This window comes from Cydia fagiglandana, chromosome 4, assembly GCF_963556715.1.
Source record: "Cydia fagiglandana chromosome 4, ilCydFagi1.1, whole genome shotgun sequence".
NCBI lineage: Eukaryota > Metazoa > Arthropoda > Insecta > Lepidoptera > Tortricidae > Cydia > Cydia fagiglandana.
This window is the reverse complement of record NC_085935.1, coordinates 5,654,573-5,677,730: the sequence shown is the minus strand read 5'-3', so window position 1 is coordinate 5,677,730 and position 23,158 is coordinate 5,654,573. Positions and strand designations below refer to the sequence as shown.

General features: G+C 38.5%; 1 protein-coding gene across 2 annotated transcripts in view; it reads right to left on the bottom strand.

Annotated features, from left to right (window-relative positions):
• The window catches only part of LOC134663532 (carboxy-terminal domain RNA polymerase II polypeptide A small phosphatase 1), a 36,057-nt gene extending 12,958 nt beyond the window's left edge, over positions 1-23,099 (bottom strand). For both annotated transcript variants that reach the window (XR_010098150.1, XM_063519927.1), the window contains exons 1-3: positions 22,881-23,099; positions 22,275-22,576; positions 792-973 (exon numbers count right to left, since the gene is read on the bottom strand). Coding sequence is in view for 1 of the 2 variants with exons in the window: in XM_063519927.1 (XP_063375997.1) it covers positions 792-973; positions 22,275-22,576; positions 22,881-22,953 (557 nt within the window). In the remaining variant the exon portion in view is untranslated. The remainder of the gene's footprint in view (positions 1-791; positions 974-22,274; positions 22,577-22,880) is intronic.
• Between the last annotated feature and the right edge of the window lie 59 nt (positions 23,100-23,158).

Below are 23,158 nucleotides of genomic sequence, written 5' to 3'. Positions count from 1 at the left end.
GCACACTAACGTGTAACTAACCTGTCGAGGAGATCTGCCACGGGATCCGCTTACTTGGCGAGCGGGGCGGTGAACAGCACGCACTCGTACAGCTCGCCGCACCGCCGCAGGAACTCGTCGACGTGCGGTCGCTTGAGGACGTACACTTGGTGCAGGGAATCTGCCTCAAGTGTCCCAACGTGTAACTAACCTGTCGAGAAGATCGGCCACGGGATCCGCTTACTTGGCGAGCGAGGCGGTGAACAGCACGCACTCGTACAACTCGCCGCACCGCCGCAGGAACTCGTCGACGTGCAGTCGCTTGAGGACGCTTGCACACTAACGTGTAACTAACCTGTCGAGAAGATCGGCCACGGGATCCGCTTACTTGGCGAGCGGGGCGGTGAACAGCACGCACTCGTACAACTCGCCGCACCGCCGCAGGAACTCGTCGACGTGCAGTCGCTTGAGGACGCTTGCACACTAACGTGTAACTAACCTGTCGAGAAGATCGGCCACGGGATCCGCTTACTTGGCGAGCGGGGCGGTGAACAGCACGCACTCGTACAGCTCGCCGCACCGCCGCAGGAACTCGTCGACGTGCAGTCGCTTGAGGACGCTTGCACACTAACGTGTAACTAACCTGTCGAGAAGATCGGCCACGGGATCCGCTTACTTGGCGAGCGGGGCGGTGAACAGCACGCACTCGTACAGCTCGCCGCACCGCCGCAGGAACTCGTCGACGTGCGGTCGCTTGAGGACGTACACTTGGCGCACGGAATCTGCCTCAAGTGTCCCAACGTGTAACTAACCTGTCGAGAAGATCGGCCACGGGATCCGCGTACTTGGCAAGCGAGGCGGTGAACAGCACGCACTCGTACAGCTCGCCGCACCGCCGCAGGAACTCGTCGACGTGCGGTCGCTTGAGGACGTACACTTGGTGCACGGAGCCGTCAATTTCGACCGGTACGACGAAGTCCGCGTTGTTTATTGGCTGGAACAAAAGGAAAACACTTATAGACTTAGCACTGAGCTGGGTGTCATGTAGGATGTAGGTAGGCATGGTAACAGGAGGTAAATATACTATGAACCAAATGCCAAGAGAGATTAGAAATTACTTAATATAACCAACTTCTGCCGCCATAGCGGAAATCGACCATCGCAGGATAAGATGATGATGGTGACTCATACAACTTAATTACATAGTATAGTCTTTTGTGTAATCATGGAGCGATAGGTTAATTGTGTCAAGTTAGTACTTGCGATAAGATACTACAATGACCCACTAGCATCGAGTACATAGTGCATCCCATCAGAATATGGAAGAGACTGAACTGTCCTAGTAATCATAATCAGGCCAGACCGGTAGAAGATTAATTGGATTAAAGCTCACATATTCAATGCAAGGAAGGTCGATTGTGAATGTGGGGGTGACACACATCCTGCAATTGAATGGGAGATCCCGATGACAACAACGCTTGTCACATGGTTCATAAAATTTAATCAATGTAACGCGAGCAATCTAGAAATGTTGTTAGTAAACTTGTGAACCACTATGAGTCACCCGCGATTCTCTCTTAGGTTGACTCATTCAACGGTTAACTTGCCTTTTACCGAAAAAATACTAAGTACTGTCATAGTTGGAGTGTCCCGTTGACAGTAATTTAATATTAAGAAAAGCTGGAAAGATTTGCGACAGTTACCTAAAATCTTTTCACTGACTTGGCAGTGACAATGCATAGGTACATATCCGATAAGAGCGCATACTTGACATTAGGGAATGCTCCCGGTACTGAGTTTGTATGGCGGGAACCAGGAATTCCCGGTTCCGGTACTGTATTTGTATAGAAAACCAGTACCGGGAGCACTCCTTACTTGACATAGTATAAAACTTAGCGTGGGACTTATTTGTATAATAAAGATCATTATTTTCCCTCCCAATCATAATTAAGCACCGAATCACAAACATCAAAGTAATATGTACATAATAAGTATAATAACCTCATTATTTGTTTGAGTAACGTTAGATTTGCCCTAATATTGACTCGGTTGTATAAACATTTGACGAGCTCGCGAGCGTAGACAAAGGGTTGTGACTTCACGATAACAAATAAGGAATTCCCTGGATTACTCATGGGATACGCCTAGCATCTAACATCTTTGTTTTGAATGATGATTGGTCTTCGACTAACTAAGCAAGTGCACCGTCTTTTTGAATTTGGAACTGTTCTATTCCTGTAAGACTTTTTAAAACTCGTTTTACTTTGTACTTGTACAAGTACGCGGGGTTTTAAGAGGCTCAGAAATAAATTGCGACCACCTTTAGTTTTCTCCATTTGATTTTGTAGAAATATTATTCAACTGGGATAAAATACTAGGTAGAAAATCTAATTAAGTTCGTCAGAAATGGCAAATACTTCTTTGAAATAAAATGCTACGGCGGGTCAGGTTCAGGTTGGCTTTAAAGCTTAGTCTCATTAAGAATTAAATACATCAGATGCTTGTCGAAAACTCGTCAGTATTTTTTATTATTCTAGGAATCTAAATTGCCACCTTGACCCGAGGTTACCGTGAAATGCCAGAAATGTGATATTTAAATAACAAATGCGGGCATAATAAAATATGAATACTTTCACATTTTCATGCAAATTATTAACAAAGTGCCTATAGGCCAAGAAATAAGAAGTTATAGAGGGAAATGCTAGGAACACAATTTTTGACTCCGTAACTTTGTTTGGACTAGTTAGGAGGTGAACATATCAAAAGTCCCCGGCCGTAGCCTCGGTGCTGGGGGGGAGAGGGGGGAAACAAGGTCTCATTTCTCGGTTTTTCACTAATATCTTGGAAACTATGCGTCTTAGCGACATGACTACTGAGACAAACCAAAAGCTGATAAAAATTCTTACAAGTTTTATTCAGTCAAGTTTTTCGATATCTTGAATAGTTTTTGAGATATCCGCTCTTGAAAGTTTATTTAGGGCTTTAAATTTTATCTTGATATCTACATTAGTGAAGGTGCTAGGCCGTGTTTGGTATCATTTTCGTATAAATCGGGGATGCTGAATTCATTTTTGGTATCACATTGACACCATTCCTAAGAAAAAACATATAAACTTTAAACAAATAACTTTTTTTTTAAATTCCTCTTCACGCTTAAACCGCTCAACCGATTTAATTGTAATTTGGTATACAGAAATTTCGAGTCCCAAGACAGGACATAAGATACTTTTTATCTCAATAATCATCCTTTAAAGTTGTGAAATGGAGTATGGGGGGAATTCAACTTCGTCGACGAAACTGAATTCCTGAGGTAAATACTGCTTAAGGTAAAGTTTGAAGTCATGTTAGGTATCATTTTCATCTAAATCACAGATGTATACCATCCTAAATTTCACCTAAACCGGTTCAGCGGTTACTGACTCCCCATACAAACTTCCACCCCACTTTTCACATCCTCAAAAGATGCTTTTGGCTATAAAAACTATCCTATGTCCTGTGTCGAGACTGAAACTATTTCTGTACCAAATTTCAACGAAATTGGTACAGCGGTTTAAGCGTGAAGAGGGATTTTAAAAAATATATATTTTTTTAATTTTGTTTTTACTTCGGAATAGTGTCAATGTGATACCACAAATGAATTCAGCACCACCGATTTATACGAAAATGATGCCAAACATGGCCTAACAGCATCACTGATGTAGATATCAAGATAACATTAAAATCCCTAAATAAACTTTCAAGAGCGTCTATCTCAAAAACTATTCAAGATATCGAAAAACTTGACTAGATAAAACTTGTAACTAATTTTATGAGCTTTCGGTTTGTCTTAGTAGTTATGTCGCTAAGATGAAAAGTTTCCAAGATATCAATGAAAAACCGAAAAATTCGACCTTCTTACCCCCCTCTACCCCGCAGCACCGGGGCTACAGCCGGGGACTTTTGATATGTTCACCTCCTAACTAGTCTAAACAAAGTTACGGAGTCAAAAATTGTGTTCCTAGCATTTCCCTCTACAACGTTTTTTGAGCATTCATTTCCTGACCTACTACTAAATGTGACGTTATGTATACAAATACAGAGTATAATACATCTATTATGTGTCTACAGATGTACAGTTATAACTTTATACAAAAAAATGTGGTTGTCTGTAAAGTCGGTTTACGGACGATAATTTTGCATGATAAGATAACGTCATAATAAAAGGTGGCCGTAACGTTACCATGGACATCCGTCCACAACGTTACCATGGAGTTATGTCCACAACGTGACACTTTTTCGTGCATGCTACCGGTGTTTATCGATTTATAAGACGTTATCACGTCAAAAAGAAACTAACCCATCTCACATCAAAAAACTCCTATAGGTACAGTCGCCATCAGATATATCGGAGCGGCCAAGGTGTTCACACAATATCTGAACACGCACTCTAACGCCTTGACAATAGAGGCGTGTTCAGATATTTGTGAGCACCTTGGCCGCTCCGATATATCTGATGGCGACTGTAATAGAAAACAGAAACAGAGTTTCCCAGCTCCCGTTTTATTTAATCATTTTGGTAAGATTTACCAACATTAATTCGATAAATGTTGTACCCACTTCAAACCATAAACATTATGGCAATGACAAAGCATTTAAAATATCATAGCCATTATTTCATTTCATTCCCCATTCAGCAATTTGATTGTACAGCGATGACAATGTAGCTTTAATAAATTACAATTATTTCCATTACATTGTAGAGCGTGGACTTCCCTTTGCCTAGCCTCCTGAGACCCAGAAAGACAAAACTTTGTCACATAGCTATATGTACTCATACGATACGAAACTAAGTAGAAAACTTCCGAAGCAATTAAAATTCAATGGCTCTTTAATTGTCCCTTACCTTCGTCCAATCGTCTCTTCCCATTCAAATTGTCTTAAAACGTCCGTTCCCATATCGTCCACGGGCCAAGTATAAGTATTCAAAGTGCCGGCAATATTAATTTCTCGGCAGTAAACTAGAAATGGCTTCATTATACAACAAATCCCACGGTTTACGTTCCCTCAGTGGGTCATAAACTTCACAACAAGGCCTAAGCAGCATGACCTTTGCAAATTATAAATATGTACTACTATATTTAGATGCCTCATTTGTATGAAAGGCGTGACTAACTTACACACGGTAGTTTTTTTTATCAGATTGAAATGTGTTTTATTAGTAGCACGCTAATTTTAGTTTAAATATTACCATAAATTTGTACGCTAATTTTAGCCATAATTTTATGGCGTGGGTAAAATATGAACGTGCTCAAATTGACCTTTTAGAAATATAAATCACTGTGAACGGTATTACAACATTTCTCACATGAAATAACTTTAGTACGTAGTACTAAGGCATTATTCCGTTTCAGAGAATCGAACAGTTTGCAAGTTTTTAACTTTTCTTAAATGTTTACATTCTAATCTGAAGGATACAATGCCAGATTTAAGAAGCAGCATTTGACTTTTACGTGCTTAAATCACTGTCAGAAAAAAAATCTCCCTCTAGGATTAATGTATTCAATTGTCTCAAAATAGAACGGAAGTGAGAATCTAAAATCTATACAGAACTCTATTTCTATATCTAATTGCCGTCACTATCAATACTCCTTATAATGCTCGCGTAGAAATATCGTAATATAATTGTTGTAGTTTTTAGAAATATAACTTCGTACTAAAATTTGTTACATGTTATTATAATCGACTTTACCTTGAATGTCCTTGATTTATAAGTTAAATACCATTAATTAAAAGGTAGGAGGTGTGTATTAGTAGGTACTGTAGCTAGATATATTAACCCTCGATGTAGATAGTTGATACTTCATTCAGCAAAACTTTACACAGCTTTTGTTACAGTTCTTTGTTGGTTCAACTACTTTGCCATAATCAGGTTAGCAGTAGTTTTATTAGTTCAGTCTTTTATAATTTATGCGCCATTTGTGGGTCATTTAGACGGAAAGTTAGTCATAAAGTTAATGCTGTCTCGTGGATTAGCTTGGTCACGAACAGTGATCGACTCGATAAAATGACATTTAAAAGTAGATTACCATGATAGTTTCGTTACTAATATGTATTAAACTAAAAACTAGCACTACAGAAATGGCTCATAAAATGCCAGAATGTCAATGTTCTCTTTGGGCACAATTTATCTTAGTTTTACTCATAAGTCTTAGTCTTCGCTAACTTTCTTGATGCCTTGACTCTTGTTAGGGCAGCGGTCGGCAACCTTTTAGCAGCCAAGGGCCACATAGCAGTTAACGAAGTGGACGCGGGCCGCACTTTGTTAATATTTATGACTTTATCAGACATTTTCATTTGTCAATATTACATACAAAATAGCCAGGGAGGCTCGCGGGCCGCAAGTGAGAGGTTCGCGGGCCGCTGGTTGCCGACCGCTGGCTTAGGGGTTCATAGTTAAACAAGCAATCTATATAGTTTGACTGTCTCGTCCGTCTACCTGTCTGTGTTGACTCTCACTACTGGCTTAGTTCCTACAAAACTATTTTTCACCTTAGGCTTTCGTTTGCGAAATACAAAATTTTAAGTTTCTTTCAAATCCAACGAACGACAAATTAGTAGGTTAATCTTGCATATTAGTAATCAGTATCTAGATTACATTCAGGTTTGATTAGCTAACTCGATCTACTTACCAAATCCCGCTTAATGTACTAGCCTGCAGCATAGGTAAGTGCAATCGCAGTTAATAAGATTAAGAATTTCTAGTTTCCGGTTTGTACATATAGACCAGGTAATAAAAATAAATTATCTAAATTATGATACAAAAAAAAGAGACAAATGATAATACTTAATAAGGATAAAAAGCAAATAGCTAATAACCAGTGAAACACCAGAAAAGTTCTAATATCCGTACCGAGCACAAGCTTCAACATTGATTCCTGTAACAACACAGCATACTCCAAGGTTGCGGCCTTGGCATGTACCGTATGTTGAGTCGAGACCAAAACCGCCTTCACAATGGGCGCTATATGGATATGGTTAAGTAATACTAACCATATATAATACCGATAGAGTGACGGGTGAAGGAATTATGAAAAGGAGACTTCATGAGGCCGCCCATAAAAACATACTTGCCAGGCTCAGTACGAAACCTCCACAGAATTTTTAATGGCATTTGGACAGCGATCGATTATCGTGCAGTTGTCATTTCTCTTTTTTTGTATAGGTTCTGAAATCTTTTCATAACACAATACACCATGGAGATTTAGCATGGTTTTCAGGTCAAAGGCTTTTTTTTTCATGACGGGCGGAATCACAAGTGTTCCCCTGATTTAACTTTTGTGTAGCAAGGCGAGGTTCCTTTTTTGTATTTTCTAGTAGTTGGAATATTAATCCCATATTAGCAAGCTGTGCAGCCTTTGCGTTACTATGTGCGTGATACTGTTTATTATGGTTACTTTGATTTGCTATTTACGTACGGTGTACTCATTTGGGGCAAACTGTCTTATGTTACAAAAATAATTTGAGACTGATGTGTTATTGGGCAATGTATAGAAAGAAGTAGATTTAAAAAATATGTGTAAAAAATAATCCCTTTAACCTGTCGGATCCCACGGCTGAAATCTGAGCCACAAAAGGTTAGTGACTTTTCATACAAAAAAAATGTTGTTTGTATGAAAGGTCACTAACCTTTGTGGCTCAGATTTGAGTCTTGGGATCCGACAGGTTAACCAATCCCTTTGCAAAAAGACCGCGGCAGCGGACTGTTGCATATAACAAAATCACTTAGAGCTACAGGTTAACTCGTGGGCTTGCCTTTCGAATCAATTACTGTGACGTCAACAGCTAAGTGAATTAATGACCGACTTTACATAAGTAATAGACTATAGTTCATAAGGTAGTAAGTTTCTTGGCGCCCTTAGAATCAAGTCTCAAGACTTATATATGTACTTACTATAAATATTATATTGCGTTTCGCAAATTAATGTTAAGACTATATCATCTTTTATGAGAAACTATTGCTTTTTATTCGTTTTGATAGTTATCAATAGAACGGAATCATGAAAAACCGGAACGGAATAATTTTCCTTTGTCAAAATCAAATCTGCTTCGGAGTTAAAAAAAGATTAGTAAAAAAATATAAAGAAAAAGGTACACTGTACATTTTCATTTAACTAATTTTAACTTCATTAAAACGGCAGATAATAAAACAATACGTTTCTAAATATAAATCGCCTTAAACGGGACACGTGTCTGAAGTTCAGCACGAGGGTTAAAAATAAAGTATCATTTTCACGTCTCCTTAAGCGCCGTTACCGTGCCTACCTAACCTACTATGGAAACACGAATGGGCGCTGGGCTATTATGACGTTTCAAATTTGCCATTTATAAACTTCATTGGGAGATTTATGTTATTTTACAACGACATTAAAAAATCCAAAGAAAGTCAACGATACTACAAAATACAAATATTAGCAATCATTCCGCAACTTAATCAGAACTTTTTAATTAATCTTGTTTTTGGGTGGACGATATTCGGAAGATTGCGGGATACTTCTGGATGAGATTGGCTCAGGACCGGGATAAGTGGCGTACTCGAAGAGAGGCCTATGCTCAGCAGTGGGCGATGAAAGGCTGTTATGATGATGATGATGTGTTAATTAAAAAACATTTTGCAAACAGAAAGATTTTTACTGCAGCGGTTTTCCAGGACGGGTTATACCGCGATTTAAATGTAACTACTGCATACGAGTCAGTATGACCGGCATACACGTGCACATTGCAATCTCATACCCTAATGTATATTAACCACATCACGAGTCGCGCTACTAACGAATAATTTATCTTAAACAATACTAAACTCGCATGCGCGTCAATTATATAATTTCGTCATCGGAATGTCGCTTTACCATAAATGTATTAGCAACTTTGACGGTGACTTCACAATACTGTAATTGCTTGCAGAGTTATCCGTTCGGGAAGGCCAGTATAAGATCTCTGCGATCAACCTAAGCTTAATCACTTTTAGCCGAGTTCCTTACTTATTTAGTCTTCTAGAGTAGGGTTAACGAACCAGCGACAAAACTCCTATTAGAGTATTAGCTCAATCTCCGCTTAAATTGCTTCAACCAATCTCACTGGAGCGAATGGAGCGTTAACTTTTAGAGTTAGAGTATTCCAAGAAGTAAAACCAAAGCAAGTATGGTCACCGGCGGTCAACATACATAAACGATCCTGGAGTTTCGACAGGCCAGCCTATCCGCTTTGTACAGTCATCGCTCTGCAGCAAGACGACAGTTCACAGTCGTATTAGAGGCCAAGTCAGGTCCGACAAACCTATGCTTATCGTTGCTGAACTTGAGGTCTGGTTACACTGGTTCATCCAAAAAACCTCAACTCGCCCGCGCGTCCAATGTTGCCAATTTCCGTACACAATGGACAATAAACCAATGTCCTATGTCGAGGTTGTGACCTCGATTCGCAACCATAACCCAAGTAGGTGCTAATTATTTTTATTTGCGTAGTTGTCTTGTCTCATATCCGCCATATAAGTTATAATTATAAAATTACGCTTCAAACTTTAAAGCCGAGCTGTAAAACAGCGGTGTATAATTTACAACAGTAAAAGATAAAAATAACTTTAAAACAGTGATGCTTTAGAATGAACAGATCCTTTGATATATTTACGAATCTGTAAAAAAAGTCTGCACAATGAAGTTATTTTAAGAATGTTTGCTCGAGTCCCAATTATCTTGGTTCACTCGTCCTGAATCCCAAAATAGAGTACTTTGCAAGTAAATTAATTCTGTTTTCGCGAGAAGCATTATCTTTAACCCATTTCTAGGGTTGGCTTGAAAAGGCACAAACAGAATCCTTAGTTGATTTATTTTAAAAAGGCAATGTCACAAATGATCTTTTACATTAAATGCATAGAAAAGGAGAAAAAGAGATTCCATAAACTAAGTATCAGATCGACGCCGGAAAGTAAAAGCTGTTGGTGTGGTATATGAACCCTTTAACCCCAAGGCGATTATGCTAGGGCCACATAAGAAATTGAACAAGTACTAGATCTTATAAAGAAGGAAGTTCCAAAGGAAAAAAATAAATTTCTATATACGGTCGGAATGTCGGCTCAGCCTTTCCCTTAACTTCCATACGTCAACGCAAGTTCAATGTTAAGGACGTTCGTGACAAACATACGCACTGGATCTTATAAGGGTTCGTTATCGGAACCGGGTATAAATAGCTCAGAACGCCGAGATTGATTCGAGTTACCCAAGTACCGCACCAGGTATTTTTAGACGCGCAGAGTATGACTGATACTGGCATTTGAAAGGCTTCGCGCCAGTGTGTGTGAACCGTGAATACGGGGAAAATTGCCATTATAATAACAGCTCAAATTGGCTAATTATGGTGGGTTAAAAAGAAGCCAAAGTTGGCGTGCGGCGAAGCAATTTTGTAGCTTAAAGTTTGGAAAGTTTTGAGAACCGCGTTAGTTTCAACAAGCTAAGGCTATTGTATTTTAAATTTGACGCTGCACAGTATTATTTGGGGACCTACTATGATAAAGTTATGTTTAATATATCACTTTCTATCATCAATTCAGCAGCTTTAAATGATTATTAATATTATCAACAACCAATTTAGGGTTGCGCGTGTCAAATGAAGATCATATTGAGCAAATATTTGCAATACTTTTTGCAAACATGAATTATATTTTAAAGAATGTAAAGATGCAATGGAATATTTATCAACTGCCTGATACCATATAAATTCGCGACTACACACTAATATCGATTGCTAATTTTCAGCACGCGATCTCCAAATCTAAATCAACATGAAAGTTACGCTACAAATTGCCAGTTATTTTTAAATACGGTAGGAAGTAATGGACAGCTATATTTGTAGGCTCTGCAAATAGGTGAACGGCAACTGAATGGGCGTGTTCAAGAACAGACTGCGATTGGCGCGCGATTAAACGTCCTACAGACAAACTACACATTACATTTACACGCTAGAGAGTCTGTTCAGAAAGAGAAGAGGACTAACTCTCGAGGAATGAGGATAATAGTAAAGGAGACGCTGCAATCGTTTAAAACATACGTATCATTAGGTATGCCAAATAGAGAGACACATAAACCATTGACTACAGACTTTTTTTGGGTCCCTGCATGACAGTTGGAAGTTGACAATAGTTACACAGAAGACGAGATTTACGTAAATTCAACTCTACACTACCAACTTACTGTCTGTAAAGGCTCCTCTACACGATAGGCCAACGCCGGCCACTCCAAGGGACGCAGCCATGCGATAAAATGAGATAGCAATATCTACCGCATGGCTGCGTCCCTTGCAGTGGCCGCCAGTGGCCGGCGTTGGCCCATCGTGTAGAGGAGCCATAAACTGTCGCACTATCAACCTTACCGTAATCAAGAGAACCTCCTACATCAAAAATAGTAAGTACTTTAAGAACACATATAATAAGTATTACAAACAGCTATGCCACATTGAACCCCTCTAAAAGGCTAACTCAGCGCAACTCAAGCCCTCAAAACCGCCACAATCGCCCTCAAAGATAACAGCACTTGATCGGCTTTACAGAACTTTCACTCGAAGGGCCCACGTGGCCACGCTCTACTTCCTACTGAAACGTTAGACAGGAATAGACCGGTGCGATGGCATAAAGGCGTATATTGTTTAGAATTAGAAGGCTTTTGGTAACGTATAGGGAACCTTGTAGGCCTCGCAACTCGTTAAGGACATTGAGAAAAATAACTAGTTTTGGAGTTACTGCGTTTTGTCTGCAGCCGTGAAAAAATATTTGTGTGTGGGACGTAGACCGTATAACTGCGTTTCCAAGTTGAAAATTAGACGACTGTGATGTTTTTCCAAAATCCCCACTCCTCGCAAATTTTGTTTAAGTTTTACTTTTCCGCATAAGATTGTTCATTCCCTGTTAATTCGCATTACCCGAGTATAATTCTATGCTCTATTGTCCAAACCGGATTTACGGAGACCTAATCATGTAACCGAACTCGCATACCTGATTCAATTTACGCTAAACATAATGATAACAAACGAGGCGCGATATTTCTGAGGTCATGTATGGAGCAAACATTGTTTGCAGCATCATTGCAAAACGTGCTTAAAATCTTGGAGATGAAGGTTCAGTTTCGTTTGAAAAGGGTTTCAGTATCGAATGTCCTCAATGACAGTATCGGGTGTATTGGAATATTTTTATTGGACACTTGAGGAAGCGACTATAACGATGTAAGGTAGAGATCAGATTTACGACAAGTTTAATTGGCAATCAACTGAGAAAATCTCATTAGATCTAGATTCATTTTCGCAATTAACACAATCTCGATACTTATATGCTGGCTTCTTTTGTCCAGACACGCGATAATCAGACGATAAAGTTTTATCGATCGGAACGGTCTTAACGGTGATAGATATTACATACACATATACAGTCTGTCTGTCACAAATTAGAGGTAAAGTAATATTAGATCGTAAGAATCAAGACATATTTTTGTAAACACGAAATATGTTTACTTAAAGGCAGGTTGACGACATTCGCACAAATCAATAGATCTGGAAAGCTCTTGGTAAATATTTTATTATCTCAAAACAGGCGAATCGAGCTACAGAGTAAAATAAATAAGAAATCTTTTCAATGTTTGCTAAGAAGGAAAATTATTGAAGATGGTAAGAGGACGGAATAATACAATGTACACGTAAAATGTAAATCACAAATACCGTAATGGATTTCTGTGGATAACACATTTCTTTTCACATCAGCCAGTCTGTCATAATGGCCTCCTAAGGCCAAATAAAAAGCTATTTGAAATCAATAGTGAAGGAAATATGGTTGATTTTCGTTTTTATAATGATTGAATCTTTGGATATAATTTAATTTGGTATCCTAGCTTAGCAGCGCTACGGTACGGGATCCATTCGACCTCACATTTTGTGGATAGTTAAATAATATAAATTGAACTATACTCTGTCTGTATCTTTAGGTACTTAAATAAAAGTAAACAAATAATTTATAAATTTCGTGTAGTTTTAACATTTATTGATTAACCAACCAAATACAAACCAACCTGGATCTGTCACTGAACGACCTGACTAGGGTTTGCAATCCGGATCCGAAATGTATGAAATTATTCGGATCGGGATCCGGATCCGCGGATCTTCCCATACATTTCGGATCCGTCGTGCAAACCCTAGACCTGACTTTAACCTACGAGTACATTATTTATGCATGTAATGTTTTCATCGACCCTGAACTGGCTCAAGAACCCATTTGAAGGTAGATGTTGTAAACTTTTTTTTATAAATACGTAAAGATACAGACATAGATACAGCAGCAATATCCGAATCATAACAAAGCACAATCAAGTGCATAGTATAAGGTCATCGAGATAGCGAGATACTGTGACAGTGGCATTTGATAATGATAACGAATTGTTTTAAAGCCGGCTGAAATATGTGGACCAGGCTTATTACTAATATATTACCTAGTAACTACATTATTAGAATGACAACTTTTTATTGTACTTAGTGTAGTCCACCTAAGGTAACTACACCGACTTGGTGCCCCCACTCCCCCACTATTAGACGCTGACCACGCTAACTGTGCACAAACTTAGCAGTAAGAATGCGTACATATCCCTATAAGCTCCATACTTGACGTAGCACTTGGCATGTCTACTTACCGACTCTATAAACGTATTCTTTTGACTAATCAGAGTTAGCTTGAACTGACTTCATTGAAATATTGGCCGTTACCTATTTACGATACCTAGATACGTTACGATATCTAGTTTGAATTTGACTCTGATACACATTTGACTATATTTCCATTATTATAACACAATGTAACGACTACCTACTATTTCCATATTGCCTTAGAAATAGTGTGGTTACATTTAGTTAGTACCTATGTATATGTTATGCCACTTTCATAAGAAATCATTTATAAAACGCAACCCTGATATGTGTACCATAAAATTTAAATTTGAAAACAATTTTAAAGTAAGTACACTGAGAGAAAAGTACAACAAAAATACACTTAGAATTACAAAAATAAACTTAATCCGGGGACAAGGAGAGTTAACTAATAGGAACAAATTGACTTTTGCAATTTCTATTAGTTCTTGCAATTTCTATTATCTGTTTGTTGAAATTATATTTGGGATTACTGAGCTGTTTGTAGAAATAAATAAACTTTACAGAAATAGTGAAACGTCCATAATTATTACTAAAACTTCATTTTTTCCCCCAGTACAGAACTGTTTTTTATTTAATTCCTGGTGATGATTTTTCTCTCAGTGTATTTTAACACAAGTAGCATAACATTGAATGAAGACAAGTTCCGAGGCAAAGCAAACAATAGTTTAACACTGCCCTAAAAAGCTAAGAGTGAGAGGTAGTGACGTCACATTGTCTATTTTACAAGAAGAAAGTGAAATCGACAAACGCCCACACAGTGGCTATCGTATTAAAATATACAGTCGGTTAAGAGTGTTGCATTTAGTACACTCTGGCGCAATGAAAATAGGTCAGTCTATGCAAACTTTCTTATTATTTTTTTATTGTTCTTAAGTGTACAGTACAGCACAGCTGCCCGTATCTTAATCTTTTAAAACGGATAGAATTATGCATTTATGTATGACGTAATTTTACTAATTATGCTACCTGGAGTTCTGGACAATTATCAGCGCAACATGTTTAATGATAATATATGACTAAGTAAAAAATATCAGGCTTTCTAATGAAGTGAACAAATAAACGGACGTGATAAGGAAACCGATGAAAGAATACATAGAAACTTACATAAAACTCGTTATGTGCTAACGACTTGTGTATACAGGATGGCAAAAAAATTAGTGCATTCCCGTTGCCAGGGAGGTTTTGGGATTATACTGAGCAACTTTTACTATGGGACCAACCTCGAAATCGTAAAAAATATTTGGCTGTTTCATATATTATGGCTGGTCTATTTTCTATGGGAGGGTAATTTTTTTTCGCGAATTCGAGGTTGGTCCCATAGTAAAAGTTGCAAGGTATAATCCCAAAACCTCCCTGGTAACGGGAATGCACTTATGTTTAAGCCATCCTGTAGGTAAAGAGCTTTAAACTAAAAACAAGCCCCAAAAGGAAAGAACATCAAGTTAAGTCAAGTCATAAATTGAATTTCCAGTTAAAATTCAAATTCGCACGTATCTAACCACACGAAAAACAATACACGCGTTTAAACAAATGCAACTACGATAAGCATACGACAAGATAACACGTAATTACAAATACGTATACCTATTATACCTAACATAACTCGAGTAATTTTACTTCTATAATACATAGTTCAGGAATTTATCAAATTCAGACTTTATCCGTATTGCTATAAGAGCGTCGTAGAAGACGACATCGCTACAGTTTCAGTAATGATATTTCCATACGCAGACGCGATGAGGAACTGCCTTGGTTAACAATTTAATTAAACGTAAATTACTTACGTAAATCCGTGGTCTCTGCCTACCCCTCCGGGAAATAGGCGTGATTGTATGTATGTATGTACTTAGTAAAATATACGGCACATCGCAGAAACAATGTTAGGCTAATAATATCACTCAATGAACATTGCTATTGTAATTTATTGTGATGACAGTGATACAGGCAGGCACTGGCACACGATCGTGACCAATGTTGGCTAAAACTAAGTCCTTTGAGTCCTCTGCTTTTAGACTCGACTCGTTATTACCGAGACCCGAGCCTTTTGTGAAGACTTGAGTCCTTTAAAGAGAACTCTCAACTTATGTACGAAAGTATCCTAATAAACGCATTGTTTCAACATGAAATTCATGTTGAGTACACAGTATTTAATAACGCCTATTTTCCTTAGTGTTCATGTAGATAAAACTTACAAAATATTTGAAGAAGCCTTTTTCCGAGTACTTTTAAGTTGCGCTTGACTCAATAAAGGGTTCAAACCCTTGGAAGTATTTTAAGCGCAGAGACGCGAGTTCTTCTGACTTGGATTCAAAAGACTCGAATTCCTACCAACACTAGTTGTGACACCTTACAAGCGTGATATACGCTCGGCTCATACCTTAGAGGTATTATAGATATAGAGGAATAAAGACAACTCTTTCCTATAACATGCTCCAGCATACGTATATAAAGACAGCATACAAAACAAACATCTATAGGCATTATAAAGATTACCAAGTAAATTATCTGCTATGGCACGCGTAAATCGCTCAAATAAATTTTGTATTTTTGAAATCTCAGAAAAAATAACCATGGTCCAAACAAGCAAGCACCATTTACTCGGCAAAAATGCACATGCGACTGACATGAATAAGGATAAAAACATCCAACTAATTCACTGTAATCATTGATTAAATATTTTATGCGCGTAAATAGTATTAGGACCTTAGTCTGTTAGCTTTATGGTATATTTTAAATAGAAGACATTGCAAACAATAACACACCAATCGTACCACACTATACTATGTTAGTATGTAAGTTAGGCAGTGTTAGGGTTGCCGTTCGTCAGGATTTCCCCTGACATGTCAGGATTCTTGGTTTTTTGGCAGGATTGCGGAGGACTTGGCGACTGTCAGGGTTTTTAGAAACCTTAACTAACCATTAGAAGCTAGCTAAAGGTACAGATGAAAGGAAAGGTTATGCTGTAGTATTTTATTTGTTATTAACCAGAGAAAGAGCATGAATATTAAATATATTAAGAACGGGTCACTCGTTGGTATGTCTGTGTCTCACTTAAGTTGTTATTAAGAGAGCATGAATGGAACGTCTGCCTCTCGGACCAATTTTAGGTCCACAAATATACCTTAAAAGTTTTCTTCGCAAAAAACAGTGTTTATAGTTGATTGAAAAGATCTTTGGGGGTTTGAAGAAATATTCGTTTCAGAAAACGTCAGTATTTCCAGACATTTGTCAGGATATTTAATGGCATCACTAGGTGGTGTTTATTATCTAACACACACTGGCACTATGCTTGTTATTGTAAATAGTCACCTGTATTAGTGTAATGTTGAATCACTAATGCTTATCTACAATATGTCTGCTATGTATGACTAGAGATGGGTAGTGAGTAAATACTCACGGATAAATACCGAGTAAATACTCAGTATTTACTCAATTTACCCGTATTTACTCGTTTATACCCAAATTGGTGGGTATAAACTATTAAGAGTGCTGAAAGGGGCATATAAATTTGAAATATAGGTATATTTTGTAAGCCGCTACTGGATTACGTACTCAAAATTGTAAGAAATGTATTTTTAAGAGGGGCACTCCATACATGTAACTAATTGTCACAAAAAAAAATCTCAGAAACCACCAACATTTTGCACATCATTAAATGGGTCTTTAAAAATAACTGGAATGTTTCTAAGAACATTTTTGGATAAATTGAATATTTTTGGAAAAAAACCCTTTCGAAAGGCCAAAATAATGTTTCCCTCTCTATAACTTTAGAACCAAAGTTCAGAAAAAATATGAAAACATATCGGGAGATTAGCCGCATAATAAAGTACAAAAAGCAATATTTTGAACATCATCGGTTGAGCCATTTTTGAGTTTTCTTTAAAAAACCCTTAATAAAAGGTCGTAAGTGCCGCGTAAACACGCACTTTTGCGCGACATGCACTTATCTAGAACATCGGTAGAATTTAAGTACTCATATTTTTAAAGTAAATACCTTCTTATTTAAAACATAATTGTTAACAAAATTTTCCTCTCACTAATAATTACCTTTTTTTCCTAAATTAAGCGTCCTCTATGCTTTTTATTTTATAGATATTGTTAATACACGTTAGCACTCTTCAACAAAAGACAATTTTGTTCTTTAATCTCACTTTTTGAATATTTTATAAGCAATCGTTTTTACCCACCTAAATGAGTAAATACGGGTATTTATCGGGTGCTTTGAGTAAATACCGAGTAAATACTCAGTATTTACTCACCCCTACCCATCTCTATGTATGACTATGAAGGCACTGGATGCATTGCATGTCTATGTTCAATAATCCAATTATTTTGGTTTAAATAGGAATAAAAAGTAAATTAAAAATTATAGACAACAAGTACCACGGAATTATTCAAGATGATCAGGCTTTAAAAACCTTTTATAGGTAACAACTTAAAAAAAAACATACCTCATTTGGTAACTGTCTTCTTCTTCCTCGCGTTATCCCGGCATTTCGCCACGGCTCATGAGAGCCTGGGGTCCGCTTGACAACTAATCCCATGATTTGACGTAGGCACTAGTTTTTACGAAAGCGACTGCCATCTGACCTTCCAACCCAGAGGGTAAACTAGGCCTTATTGGAATTAGTCCGGTTTCCTCACGATGTTTTCCTTCACCGAAAAACGACTGGTAAATATCAAATGATATTTCGTACATAAGTTCCGAAAAACTCATTGGTACGAGCCGGGGTTTGAACCCGCGACCTCCAGATTGCAAGTCGCACGCTCTCACCGCTAGGCCACCAGCGCTTTTTCATTTGGTAACTGTCAATTTATAAATTATAGCAGAGATATCCAGAGGGGCTACCGCGATAACCGAAATTCGCAAATTGCGGTATCTTTCTCTTTTACTCCAATGAAGGCGTAATTCGAGTGACAGAGAAAGATGCCCGCAATTTGCGAACTTCGATTTTCGCGGTTATAGCTCAGGTCCACTGTTGCCCAGTTAGGTCCTGTTAAGTACAGGACTTTCTGTTTTATTACAAGTGGATTCAAAGGTTTAATTAAACCTTTAAGTTTAACACTTTTGATGACTGGTAGTAAGAGATAAATTAAGTGTTGTTATGCCTACAAGTACCTCGCATGTCGACATACTGTCTGAGAACGCGAATTATAATAGTAGTTTAACAAAAAATCCGAAAATTTGGATTTGGGTTTAAAAATCCGGATTTAGAAACGGATTGAAAAATTGGCGGATAATCCGGATTTTCGAAGTTCGAATAATCCGGATTGCAATCCCTACTATTAACGCGTTCTCAGACAGTATGTCGACATGCGAGGTACTTGTAGGCATAACAACGCTTAATTTATCTCTATACAATTGCCTTTTGCACCGTTAAAATGTTCTGATTACTGCAAATACGCGTCAAGCGGGTAGAGGGGGGGTTGCCTGGCTCACTCACTGGCCTTGGGCCTTGCAAGCGGGTAGAGGGGGGGTTGCCTGTCTCACTCACTGGCCTTGGGCCTTGAACAGCCTCATGACAAGCGCGGTGTCTGTGTGACTTCACGTTATACTGAGTGTTCGATGTTTGGCTCAGGCGTCACCGTGGCTTGGCTTTTCCGCGCGTGGCAAGCTCGTGCAACAAAAGCCGGGTACTGACTGAGCAAGCAGCCCCGCGAGGCAGCCTCGGACGAATGCCGCGCGAGGCAGCCTCGGTCAGTAGGATTTGTTGCACGAGGCTGCCGCGCGCGGAAAAGCCCTCTAGTCCTCTATTAGTATAATCGGGATATTTCGCATCCCATGAACGTCTATACATATACACCATATATTTGTATCAATTTAAGGCACTGTTCTTTATCCATGGCGTTGAGTGAGCGCGGCAAACTTACTGAGGTTCCTATGATCATGGACAAAAAACCGACAACGCTCGGCTCGGGCCGAGGCGCGCTCGGCCGAGGCCGGACATGCGTTTGCCTCGGGCGAGGCACGTCCTGACTGACCGAGGATTTGCCTCACGAAGCTGCCTCGCGAGGCTGCTCGCCCAGTCAGTACCCGGCTAAAAGGGCATCTACGTGTTGTACTTGTGCTCCGCGCACGCCTCCCAAAGGTCCGAGTCATCATTGTCCCGTGAAAGATATACAAATAATTTATGTTAAAAAAAATTAAAAACTTTTATTGCCAAGTGCAAGATGTGGAAGAGATTCTGTAAAATCCCATATCTCAATGAATTTCAAATAGTCCAGAGTCACCCAATTAGAAACAGTGACATGGTTTCTCAATTACAGAAATAATCACATAATAAAAAAAAACCTTTCTGAATAAAATACCCTACGAGGCGCCAACATATAATTGCTCCATACCAGGTGCCCACGAGGAACCCGGGAGATTTTAACCACGCATTTCCGAGGCCAAAAGAAGGAAAATATATTATAAGAGATTACGTTAATTTCGCGAAATAAATATATATTTGTAGATAAAATATAAGGCCCCCGCCGCCCCCACCTAGCTACGCCACTGCATAAGACTATTACAGTAAATAAAAAGACTAATTTCTTATTAGAAAGTCGTTTTTTTTTTATTCCTGGTACCAAGAAAACATTCCCTAAATCCGGATTTTATCCGAAGTTCGGATTTCGGCGTGAAAATTATCCGAAAATCCGGATTTTGTAAAATAGATTCGGATTTGCAATCCCTAGTTAATAGTAAATAAGACCTAGAATTTAACTACTAAAATATGATGCACCTAACCATTTTTGCATTTGCGGAGTACACACTTATATGTATACACACAATACACATAATACACACTTCACTCTTGTGAGTTACAAAATTTATCCCAGCAGTAGGTGGTCAGAAGATTGACCATATGTGACGTTATGTATGAAAAGGGACCTTATTGTCGATGGCGCTTACGCCATTATTAACGATGCTCCGATATAAATACAACGCCCCGCGACGTTGTGCGGCGTAAGGGCCATCGACAATAAGGGCGCTTTTCATACATAATGCCCCTTATTTTACCACAATTACCACAAGCTATCAGAATGTGGTATAGATAACGTAATAACGGACACCTTTTATTATATAACATCACATATTATAACACAACAATTGTGGCACTTGGTGTCAAGTTTACTTTTTAAGATAATATACAACATTGTATAATCTGATATTGCATAATATATGTAGATGTACTATGCTCAAGTAGGATTGAGAGTTGAGACATCTCAAGTTCATCTCAATTTTAAACAATGGGCCAAAATAGGGATTGTTAGGGTTCCATACCCAAAAGGTCAAAACGGGTCCGTGTGTTGGTCTGTCTGTCTGTCTCCAGGCTGTATCTCATGAACCACTAGGCAGTTGAAATTTTCACAGATGATGTATTTCTGTTGACGCTATAATAACAAATACTAAAAAATATAATAAATATTTAAGTGGGGCTCAATACAATAAAAGTGATTCTTTTTGCCGTTTTTTTTGCGAAATGGTACGGAACCCTTCGTGCGCGAGTCCGACTCGCACTTGGCCGGTTTTTTTTTTATTACTTTGCTGGCAGTCTTACGAGTCCATAACAACTCTTAATTTAATAGCTTATTAAGAGAGAAAACCAGAATACAAGAAATCAGTGTGTGGACAGAATATACATAGCAACATATGCACTATAGTATATGCAAGCGCAAATATGATATTCTCTAAGATAAGACAACATTGCTTCACACAATGTTAAATCTCACTTCATAAAGTTGCCATCAGTTGTCATTAAGGAATCTTGTATAATCAACCATCGTAAAAAACACTGGATCATCTCGGGGGATAATTGGCCATGATTGTTTTAATGGTGTTGCATGAGTCATAGCTTGGACAAGTGGAAGAGAGATAAACAAATAATAGAATCTGTACTTAATATTATAAATGCAAAAGTAATCTGTCTGTCTGTTACCACTTAAACTGTGAAACTGATGTAGATGAAATAATATGGAGATAATTTAAGATCCTGGGAAGGACCTCTACTTTAAAACTTTTTCTTTTTCATGTTCCGTCTATTTGTCACTTATTTTAGGTGAATCTAAATAATCAGCTGTCCTAAAGAGCCAATCATGTCAACATAGTACAGGAAAAATATGATTAACCCACATATCTCACATTTTTTGTGATAACATATGCTTACAATAGTTTTGAGCAATAGGTCATCAAAATATGACTGAGATTGACATGATAACAAACACATCAAAACATCATTAGGTGAGAAAAGGTCACCTTATCATAATATTATGGTAATTTTATTTGGATTGTCAGTCTTTAGTAATGTTTATGGAAAAGAGAATTATTTTTTAGGCTAAGATTATATATGTTGATCCTTGAACAAGATGGGAGGATGAACTCAAAGTCACAGAAGAGTGGCCCATGACAGACCCCAATGGAAAGAGCTGGAGGAGGCCTTTGCCAAGTGGCACACTGAGCTAAGAGACATACTCTAACTCAGAATAAAAGTGCTTATAGATAGTCCTTATAGGTAGTAGTAATATGAATTAGTCCAAATGCTGCAAGTGCTGCAAATAGCAATCACAGTAGATTCTAATAATATAAAACATAAACATACCTTGAAAGAGCTGTGCACTAACGTCTCATCCAGGTCTATCACCATACACTTTTTATGCATATCCTGGTGTCTAATCGGTGGTAACAGTGGTCGGGGAGCATGGTCTGCCATGATGAGCAGGGGCGGCGAGGCCCTACCGTCCACACTGTTCGTGCCATTGCCAGGGGGGCCCTTCCCGCGACCACCGCGCCAACAGCACAGTAGCGACCGCAGGAATCCGCCACCCCCGGACTTCTTACTGCCCAGGGGTGTCGACACTGGGGTGCCATCACCTTCACTGTGCTGCCCGCCAGGGGATGACCCTAAAACAACCATCGCGTTAGACACTCTAAACATCCTTAGCACACGCGGAAGCACCAATAAATTTTATGTGGGACTGTAAGGAAAGACAAGCTTTCAAGGTTGCTCCATAGAATGTTATTGCGTCCAACCATCCTAATTGTTTACCTCTACTTCTATACGCACGACTCGCTTTCAACAATGTAACACACAATAAACCACCGTTTCAATAACGCTCACGACTCACTAATATTTATAAACCACCATAGGTAACACTATACGCTCTAATTTGATGCCAGTAACAGGTGTAATTCGGTTTAGATTTACCTCTGTCGGATCCATAATTGTTTAATTGCTCGTCATCCCGAGACACCTGAGTTATAATGGACGATGCGTCCATTTAAACATTTGTTTTGGGCCTTAATATAAATGGCAACGAAGGTTTTGTAAAATTTTAACACCATAAAACTATTTTTTATCTCCCTTCTATCTTACAAAATGGCAGGCTCTTGGCAAATACCAACTTCAAGTGCAACCAACATAAAAATGGCTTTTAGTATTTGTCTCTTTCTAATTCACTTATCTCACCTTGATTAGAATGAAAC